The sequence below is a fragment of the Vollenhovia emeryi genome, unplaced genomic scaffold (genome assembly GCF_000949405.1).
Source record: "Vollenhovia emeryi isolate VEMERY1.0 unplaced genomic scaffold, V.emery_V1.0 DF939275.1, whole genome shotgun sequence".
Lineage (NCBI taxonomy): Eukaryota > Metazoa > Arthropoda > Insecta > Hymenoptera > Formicidae > Vollenhovia > Vollenhovia emeryi.
Window position 1 is genome coordinate 282,747 of NW_011967091.1, and position 10,367 is coordinate 293,113.

The 10,367-nt window shown below is 43.8% G+C and overlaps 1 protein-coding gene across 1 annotated transcript in view; it reads left to right on the plus strand.

Annotated features, from left to right (window-relative positions):
- LOC105559405 overlaps nt 1-10,367 on the plus strand; it is a 104,169-nt gene that overhangs the window by 74,227 nt on the left and 19,575 nt on the right. Inside the window, exons 3-4 of the mRNA XM_012007663.1 lie at nt 1,867-2,079; nt 2,937-3,918. Of these exons, the coding sequence (XP_011863053.1) occupies nt 1,867-2,079; nt 2,937-3,918 (1,195 nt within the window). The remainder of the gene's footprint in view (nt 1-1,866; nt 2,080-2,936; nt 3,919-10,367) is intronic.

The following is a 10,367-nucleotide window of genomic DNA, read 5'->3' on the forward strand; positions in this document are numbered from 1 at the left end:
CGCGTGGCGAGATGTGCGCATAGCAATATCGATCGCCGGGCGGTCACATCTTGCCACGCGCTCGAATTGGGCGGTAGGCCGGCCTAAGACAACGATTTTTAATAATTAATTACTCGTTAACTATTACGAAAATTGCAAAATGGTACAGGACTTTTCCGTTCATCTCGATCCGTTCTACCTTCTCAAAAAATTTGTCGGATATGGAAAGACTCACCCTGTATATAAGAATATTTACATATATTAATAATTCAATGTGAACCTTTACAGGCATAAATAGTCTATATATATTATATTATAGTATATGGTACATAAGAACAAACTTGGAAAAAATGAGGTGGAGAATAATCGAATAAAAATGTGTAAACTTTTTTGCACTACGGGGTTATTTCTTTTTGCCGCGAATTAATAAGCTTTGCATCGACGAATCGTCATCGAATGGCCTCCCGATCGACCGACTCCATTTGGTAAAGTTTCATTTCCCCGCGGAATGCAGTCGCGCGCACGCCTCTCGGTCTCGATAATGAAAATCGTGGACGACCGAACGGGTGCGTTCCATTTGCTTTTAATTACGGACGCGAAGCACGTTGTGTGCATTCAATTGCCGCCCTTTATTTGCGCTATCCTGCCGTCTAATTGCTTACACGACGTAGTCGCGGGTCGACGTGTGTATGTAGGCGTTATTGCAAGGTGCACTCGAAAGAGAGGGAGAGAGGGAGCCTCGCACCTTCGGCGATCTCTTCTTCAAAGATGAGGAGATACGAGCCGTAAGGGCCGATATTAAATTAAACGACGGCGTGCCGAGGTAGTCTAGTAATGAACATCGCGATAGTGCCTCCGATATTACCGACAGTTAGCATTGCATATTGATGGCATTATTTAATTTTTAATCCCTTGCTAGAATACCTGCGCGATTTATTTATTTCTCTTATTTCCTCGTGATAATGTTTACGCGTAACAAATGGTTAACAAGGTTAACCGAGGAGAAACATGACACATCAAACCTGAACAAAAGAAGTGACACAAGCCTGAAAGAGAGGTGAAGTACACCGCGCTTTGAGAAAATCGGCTTCACGGAAAAAAGCCTCAACTGTTCGATATTAACGACATTCACGCCGGTAACATCTCTTTTCTTAGAAAGAAGAAGAGAATATTGCTATAAAGTCCGAAAGGGTCGTTTATCAATCGATTTTGCGAACATAATTGTTGCATAATTTACAGTTCTTTTTACTTGGAATCATGCTAAAACTATCACACGACTTAACTGTTATTAACGCAATTAAGATTAGACTCGCTGGTGCCGATGTTGTAATATTCTGGAATGTAAAAATACTTCAAGATGCAATCTCCGGCGCTAACACATTCCGCGCGGAATGGTCCGCACTCCCCATCCGCTGTGCGCTGCGCAAAACGCTTTGACTCCGATTAAATTGCACTAGCATTCCCTCCTCATCGCCGTTTCAGCAGAGAAAGGACAGCTACTGACTGACTGACTGCACGTCGCCTTAATTCTGGGTGTATCCAACATTATCTTGCAATCAACGCGATTAACGCACCGCTCTCTTACATCTAAATTCTCCCCGCTTTCATGTGTGCGATCCGTCTGCAACAATTCTAATTAGCTTAATTCGTAGCTTTCGATTAATAGCTGCAATTTAATTCTTATTGTTAGTTTTCCGTCCTCCCCTGCTTCAAGAAACAATTTCTCCACGGCAATTTCTCTCCCGCGGAATATTCGGAAAACGACGTGTGCGGAAGAGTTTAGCCGGCACCGTTGGTACATGATGAAAATTACGATGTTTAGTGTGAAAGCATCCACGTAGAGCGATCAGACGGGAGATACGACATGATCCATTTGTCTGATTGCAGGGAAACGAGGCGGTGGTGCCGGAGGGCTGGCCTCTGACGTTAGGCGGCAGCGGCCTGATCCTGCAGCTGGGCGAGCTCGAGGCGTCCGCGCTGCGTCTCGGGGAATGTTACCTTTGCGTACGCAGCGCGGCTGCTGCAACTGCAACTGCAACCACCTCGTCGGTCAGCGGCGCTACGGCCGCCGGTGAAGCCGTCGAGCAAAATACCGTTGAGGTGAGTCATGTCCCTTTTCATTTTTTTGTTCTCTCCTTCTCTCCTCTCCTTCTCCCCCTCCTCCTTCCCCCCCCCCCTCCCAGTCGTCGCAAGGAAGCCGCGCGCGCCGGCGATGTCCTCCGGTGTACCGCCGCGACAGAATGACACCTCCATCGTAACGACCGTCGAAAAGACTCCGGCCGGAATTCCCAGCGTTCCTGCCGCGTGATCGCACGACAGATCCTCGGCATAAATATTAACAGTCATCGGACGCGGCCGCGTAATGGGACGCGCATTATTAGATGCCGCGTTTAAGCTCCTCGCCGGGTAATAAAGGACGTATATCAGAGAATGCCGACGCGGTATTGTCACGCTTATAACGCTTTCCCGTATTCCCAGAAGTGTGCCGAGCTAGCTGATTTACCGTGACAATGAGTTACGCAGAAACCGGTTGAATTCATTCCTCAATGTGCTTTCATAGATGCTTGATAAGAAATACGCATATTTTAATGCGCGATAAACTTTCCCGTGATAAAGTCGCCGCGGTCGAAAAATTTTTTCCCATCGTTTTATAATATTTCAGACTAATGTCCTCGTAATGAAAGTTTAGACTGAGGTGCTGTTTGAGTAAATATTCTTTCGTCTATTGGCAATTCTTTTACAATTTAGTTGGCAAGAGGTATCATTATTGTTACTTTACGTCTTTTAACAGAAGAACCGACTTTACATTTAAACAACGTCGTGTATCAAAGTTGAAATTCTCTCGGCACAATATTCTAAAATAAGTAAATTAAACGGTAAAGGTAAGAGGCGCAAAGAGGGAGAGAGAGGTAGAGAGAGAGACACAGAGTTATGGTGAAAACCGCTGCTGTTCGCAGATAGCAGTAGTCTGGCGAACTACGTCGATGAGGGCCCCGGGGATCTTGGGTTGGGACCGTGAAGACGAGTTTATGGACTGGCGGGACCTGACAAACAAGGGTCAGCCGAGCTCGTCGAATACGGCGGGCGCAAATCTCAGCGGAGCGCAACCTTCGAGCGTGATGAAAACCGCCAGTCGTCCGCGGCGGAGATCGCGCGAGGACGCGCGTCCGCGGACGCGCGAAACAACCAGAACCAGCAGCGTCGAGCATCGTCGGGAGGAGGCCAGGTCGATCGACAGGCTGGAGCACGAGTTTTGCCGCGCGATCGGCGAGTCCGGCCACGTCGCGACGGTGATGAAGTCCAGGTCCGCGTCCAGCGTCGACGCGTGGAAGGAAGACCTCGAGGGTGAGCTCGATCGAGGCTCGAGTCGCAGAGCGCGCTCCAAGAATTCCTCTAGTCCCATCGGCGGCGGCGACGAGAGCCGCGCCAAAGTGAAGCGGTGCGCCAAGGTGGTCTCACCCACGACAATGGAAAAATGGAAGGAGAGCAGTAGGTGCGAAATGCGTAGCAGGTCGATCGCGCCGGAGGATCTCAAGAGTCCTTTGCACTTGGAGGGAAGAGTTCTGCGGCGGGACAACGTCGACGATTCGCCGAAGGATCTCGAGGACAGATTGCGGAACGCGGGCGGTCCGGATGACGTCAGCGACGAGGATCTGCCGGCATACATAGGCAGTCTGCTCGTCACCGTCGAGCGGAAGATCGAGAGGGTCTCGCTCGACGATATGACGTTCCCCTGTCCGGCGTGCAGGAACATAGACACGGACGATCCGTTATTGGGCTGCAGATGCGCCGGCGACGATTGCGGCTGCGGCGCCGGCGAGGACAACTGTGACTGCTCCTCCTCCGTTTCGCGAAAGGAACAATCGGCGAAAAGCTTCGAAGTGGCGGGAATCAAGCACATCGACAGTGACGACGAGGAGGAAGTACGAATGGGATTCGGTGAGTGATTATAAACGATTTCGATCTTTGCGTTTGTTTTTCACTTGCACGCGCATGGAGCAAAGAGCTCTTCCCAATCATTTTCGCGGAGCGATTTAAACGACGTCTCGTCCTTCCTTTAACAACGATTCGAGAGTACTTCCTGCTGAATAATCTGTGGTCGACAAATAAAATTGTTTGCCACAGCGGTAGATTTATTAACGAGTCGACGAAGAACGGTCTTTTTTACGAGCGTAGAAATTGCGACCGGTGAATTTCGTTTCCGGAACGACCGCCTATCGGAGGTATGCGATCTGTGAAAACTCGCGAATGACTTCTGCCGAGCCGACAAGCCAGCTGCTCGCACTCGACGAACGCTTTTATGCAGGCGCGCGTGATTTACTGGCGACTAAACTCGCGCAGCGCATCGAACTTGAAATTCTGGTTCAAGTGCAGCGTAGGCGGCGTACCTTGTAAAGTGGCTACTTCATGTCACATCGCTCGTCGAAAAATCCGAATGCTACTCGTGCATCGAATCGGTACTTGTACTCCGTGCGTGCTCGCGCGAAAGAGTTCCCATTGCGGGGGGAACTCTAATGCGTGTGAATAGAATCGCTGTGTACCCGTCACGTTATTCCGATGTGCACGTGCTCGCGCGAATACGCGAAGCTGCGCGACGATGTTTACGACGGAAATATTTCCTGCCGAACAAAGTACTGAAAATCCGCGATATGTACTTAACGGCGACTTCCCCGTGAATTTTCGCAGCTTATTCCGCGATAATTCATACACGCCTCAACGCGCGGATTCAATTCCAAGGGAGAATATTGACTCCGTTTAGAAAGCTCGTTTTCAAAAGAGCGTAAATTACATATTGGTATAAAAGTGGCGATTTAATCGACAGATACATTCGCGCCGGGAATCTCTATATCAATTTCTGAAAAGTGATATATTGAGTTACGCTCTTACGCGATCAATCGTTCCTATTGCTCGCATTTACTCAAATTACGGATTTGGGTAAGGTCATACCAAACCATGTCTGAGGTCTGGAGTGGCTCTCGCTTCACGAAAGTCGCAACTTGCCAGCTGGCCACATTTATTAAATTGGATTTCACAACGTTTCGACCTTTGGTTCAGGTCCATATCAAGTGGGATCTTTTTACGGAGTCGTGTCAAATACAAGTAAAACCGTATCTATATATCTATATATAAAAAATACTTAAGAGAGATCGGAGAAAAACTAACAATTCTTGTATAGCTTGCACTAGCTTCTCGGCCATTACAAAATACTTAAACCATCAGGTATTTTCAGATCATTTAATTGATCCGTGTCAACTCGCTGTCGAATCAGATCTTTCGCCGGCTTGCCACTTGCTTATACTAACTTATACAACTCTCTGGTATTTAGAAATCATCCCACGTTAGTATGGCAAGCCGGCGAAAGATCTGATCCGACAGCGAGTCGACACGGATCAATTGAATGATCCGAAAATACCTGATGGTTTAAGTATTTTGTAATGGTCGAGAAGCTAGTGCAAGCTATACAAGAATTGTTAGATATAATCACATAGAATTATACAATACAGTTATGGTATGGATACATCTCATACACAATTTGGCATAATTACCCCCATACAGCTATTTGTATATAATTATGTATGAAAAGTTTTTAATCAAGAAATTTTCTACTAAATCGCCGTCGGATATTTGATTCACAAATTTAAAAAAATATTAGTGAAGACAACGTATCATGGTCATTTTATATATTTATTAAATTAATGTCATTTATTTATTTTATTTAAATTTATTTATTTACTTAATTTATTTAAATTAATTAATTAATTTATTTATTTATTAAATTTATTATATTTATTTTATTTTGTATTTAGAAATCATCCCACATTATTCATTAGTATAACCAAGAGACAAGCCGGCGAAAGATCTGATCCAACAGCGAGTTAAGAGGATCCCCCAAGGCCGAGGCCTTTGATGGTGTGCGCCATCTAAACACGAAACGCAGCATATACATGAGCACACGGACACACTACTACGATACATCACACCCAGTCATAAACACGAAAGTTTAATTCTAGCTATACTCTTATTTTAAACATCTAATCCCAATTTAGAGGGTTTCACAGTAATTCTACATGTCATCGAATCCGGGGAAACTCATTTTCATGTGAGTACAAGTTGTAGAACTTTTATACGAAGCACAAGTATGACGGAGTTGACAGTTCGTCTACACGGTTATATGTGATCGATATATGAATTTTGTAATTTTTACTCATTTTTGGTATCAAATTGGAGTTTCCCCGGATCATCAATGCATATACTGTAATTGTACGCAAGCATTTTTGATTCCATGAATTTAATACGACGATAGGTTAGAACTACGAATGTCGGTAAAACAGACATGCTACGGGATCCTCTTAACACGAATCAACTGAATAATCATGTTATTTATTATGGATTTACCGCGGCATATGAATTTATGTTACACATTGTATACACAAATTTGACAGCACCATGATCACTCACCGCGCATGAGCGCGGACAGTGATTCGCATCTTGAATTTTTTTGCGCGTTCGTAAACTTATCAAAAAAAAAGTGTCGCAACCTCAGTGCTCCCGACTGTACGACCAAGACGTTTTTTCTGTTAGTTGTCAAATACTCGTTCTCTTACTCCAGAAGTCTAGAGCTACGTCGAATAATGGAAAGCGTTCGATGCAGTTTCTCGCTCGAGATCGTGAATATTTTCGTTACGCGGTGCTGCAAACTTTCGTGTCACGTGTCACAATCCCGGTTTAATCCGTCTCCCGGAGGGCATCGTTAACGAGCAATGACTTGACGCCGGCGACGCAAGCCGTAATTGTAACGGACGAGTATGCAAATTGTCGGCGCATTCGCTTGTCACTCGATCTTTCGTCATGGAACTGGCCAAACGAATCACTCGCGGATACGGGCCCGACCGGGTCGGGTCGGGCCGGGCCGTACTTTAAAGTCTCGCGGCTGTTCGGCCGCCGATCTCCTTTCGCGTCCTCCCACGCTCGTCTCGGACCGCCTCTTTGGTAACCGCCGCCGACAGGTTTGCGAAGTCAAGACCCTTTATCCGAAACGTCCGCGGCGTCGACGTAAAAATGAGCTCGCAGCATTCGCCGTTTTGTTGCGCGACTTTTTACGCACCACATAATTTGCGTCATTCCACGGCCGAGCTCTTCTTTTTAAGGCTCTTGGCGTCTGCAATCGTTGACTTATCTCGTTCTTCATTTGTCGTGTGAAAATAATTTTTTAATCGCAACAAAACTGTCGTCTCTTAGCCCACAGGTACACTGAGAGGCCCATTTTATTAAATAAAACGAAATAATTTGATTGAATCATTTTGTTAACTGAGCATGTAATTTGGTTGTATAAAACGAAAAATATGAAAAGAAGCTAAATGTTATAACTAACTATTTTGCTTCCATGAGTTGTTTATTACAACAAAATTTTATGGTTGAGATAACAAGTTCGTTCATCTCATCACGTCCTAAATAATTGTCTTTGCTGCGTGAACTAAATCGTTTAGTTGAATATTATAAAAGGATTCTGCGCATGTTTACTCACCAAATTTGTGGGTTGATATAACAAAATTTTCCAACTTAATTTTTTTGTTGTATCAACTGAAAGATTGGCTTGCACATATCCAAACAAGCAATTCAGTTGAGTCAACTAAATTTTATTTCATTCAACAAAATGGGTCTCAGTGTACGTTTGGAGATCTGATTTGAGTATAATTTAGCGTAACATGATTTGTTTAACGAGTATAAATATTACAAACAGAAGAATTCAATGTATGTAATAATTTAAGATACGTAAGCGTTAAAATCAATTTTTATTTGAATGATGAACTGACGTAAAATAGTAACATTTTTCTTTGAATAGATTCTATGAACGTAACAGATTTACAAAAGATTTATTATATCGGTTTATTCATAAATACGTTTTTACACTGTTAAATTTCACTCAATGGTAGTCGCCACTGCTCCTATTCAATATGTTATTATTCTTATCTATCATGTGTAGTGAAATTTATTATTTTAACACAAATTGTTGTCAAAAACATAACTACGTATTTTATTCAACCGTTTAATGGATTTTTAACTCTATTATTTAAATTAACATCTCGTGTAGGAGCATTGGCGGCTCATTGAGTAATTTAACACCGTACAACATTGCGGCAACGTAAAAGATAAAAAGAAAGTTGACTGAAAAGCGGCTCTATCGTCGCGTCATTACAACGAAAATGATTTCTCTCATATTATAACAAGACCGACTGAAGTTAGCGTTGAATCGAGTACTTGGAATAATTAAGATTTCTTCATTCCGGAGCGAAAAAGAAATGAGAGTATCGTATTAAGCCGCGTCACGCACTTGTCGCAGGAATAGTTCACGCAGAACACGCGGGCGTTATACGAGTGTAATTATAGTAACAATCATCTTTTAATAGCGCGTCTCTCCGAGTCCACCGGGATTGGTGTACCGCAAGATACCGCGGACCGTTGCGAATTATTATGACCGATTTGCGCGCGTCCGTTGCAGCAGTATACCGGTACACGTGAGCATGTTTCTTGACTTTCCTCGCGATTGGCGGCGTGTCGGCAGTGTTTGTGTTTGCGAGAGAGGCGAGCGACCTGCCCCGACAGTGAATGAACGGAGTAACGAACTCGTCAATGAGTATTCGTGCTAATGAGATACGGCAGCGGACCGGTGACTTTCTGCAACGATAACGGCAAACGGAAAAATCGAATAACGACAGTCGCCAAGTACCCAAATGCATTTATGAATGTTTATTGGCAAACATTTTCGGGACAACAGATTTTTTCATTATTCGACCGTTTAAATTTTTTAAGAATTGTATCTTGTGAAACTAACGTTGAAAGAATGCTGTGTTAAATTCTTTAGAAGAGAAAGAAAAGAGAATCTGCACCCACAGAAAAAATTTCCGGATCCAATGCTATTACACTTGAATGTATCATAAAATAGAATCGATATAGCACCAATCATATTTGTTATAGAGAAAGGGATATTTTAACCTTAAGTGAAAAATTCTAAAATCTAGAATAAAATGATAGTATGTATCGTCTTTTGTCGAAAATCGTGGTTCCAACCTCGTGCGTTGTAACATGGAGGGACAATTTATTCTAAACGCAAGAATATATAAACTTACATTGATATAAGTTACGCTTGTCTCAATATAGTAGGTTAATATTTTTTAATTCGATAGAGGAGAATAAGAATTATTACTTTTATTTTGACATTGTCTTATTTTTGTACCAAATGAGGTTGTGAGAAATATAAATGCGTCAAGAATATTTTTTGTCTCGGTAACAGAAATCCTTTCTGAGGGTGTGCCACTTGCTCGACTTTTGATACGAAACGACGCGTCTATAGTTTAAAATTTTAATCAATTAATAAGCGTGTCAACGAGTCAGACAACTTCGTTCATTCATGTTACGTTGAATGAAAAATGTCCAAAATTCACCGTAAAGAATCCGCGGATACATTTTTCCACTTGGGAAATGGAGTAGATAAAATAGTTGCTCATATTTGTACTCGAGACCGTCAATCTTAATATTTACTCTTTCGGATTAGCTGTAGTTTCTCAGCATTCGATTGCCGAGTCTGATAATAAGGAAGGAAGGGAAAATATATTCCGTCGGACATAATAAAGGTTCGCCGAAGCGCGTAAATAAAAATAACAGACGCGTCGCCGCGAAGACGCACAATCGTTCATATCGATAATCCTATCTGCCGTCTCCTATTTTGGCGTATTTGGCAGTCGAGTGCGAAGAACCGGTCGTCACTTTTTCCCGTAGCGTCCGTTTCTGCTGTCATCGTTCCGTAACCTGCATAGCCGGCGTGGCTGCGCTCGCGGCGCGCCACGCCATGCGATCGGACATGCCTTTGCGCCGGTTGTCGTGTTTCATTAGCACGTGGATATCTCATTGACGGCGCGGCTCGGCGATCCCGTCGGCGCGATCCATTCGGTTTTTCATTTCTTTTCCTTTCTTTTTACGCGCGGGTTTGTCGGCATGCCGTGGAACATAATCCGCCCATCGCGCGACATAAACGCCACTGCCCACGCGCGAGGGTGCCCGGCGAGCAGAGGAGGATATTGTCGGGAATGACTTACGGCAGCTTGGAATGCATTCGATTTCGCTTCCTTTGGTCTCGGCACGCGAAGGCCGGCAGACTCGTGAGGTAGGAAGGAATATACCTACCCCTCGGATTTTCTGAGAAAATCAATCCTATTGTGTGAGAATAGAATGCCGTCGTGCGACCCAAAAAAAATTAAGGAATACATTGGAAAAGTGGAGTTAATTCTATGTGTCGTAAAAATTTAAACATTATTTGGACTATTATTAAAATATGTATTTAATGGAAGTTACGATCCTGCTGGGGAGACATATAGAAATTATTCGTGACT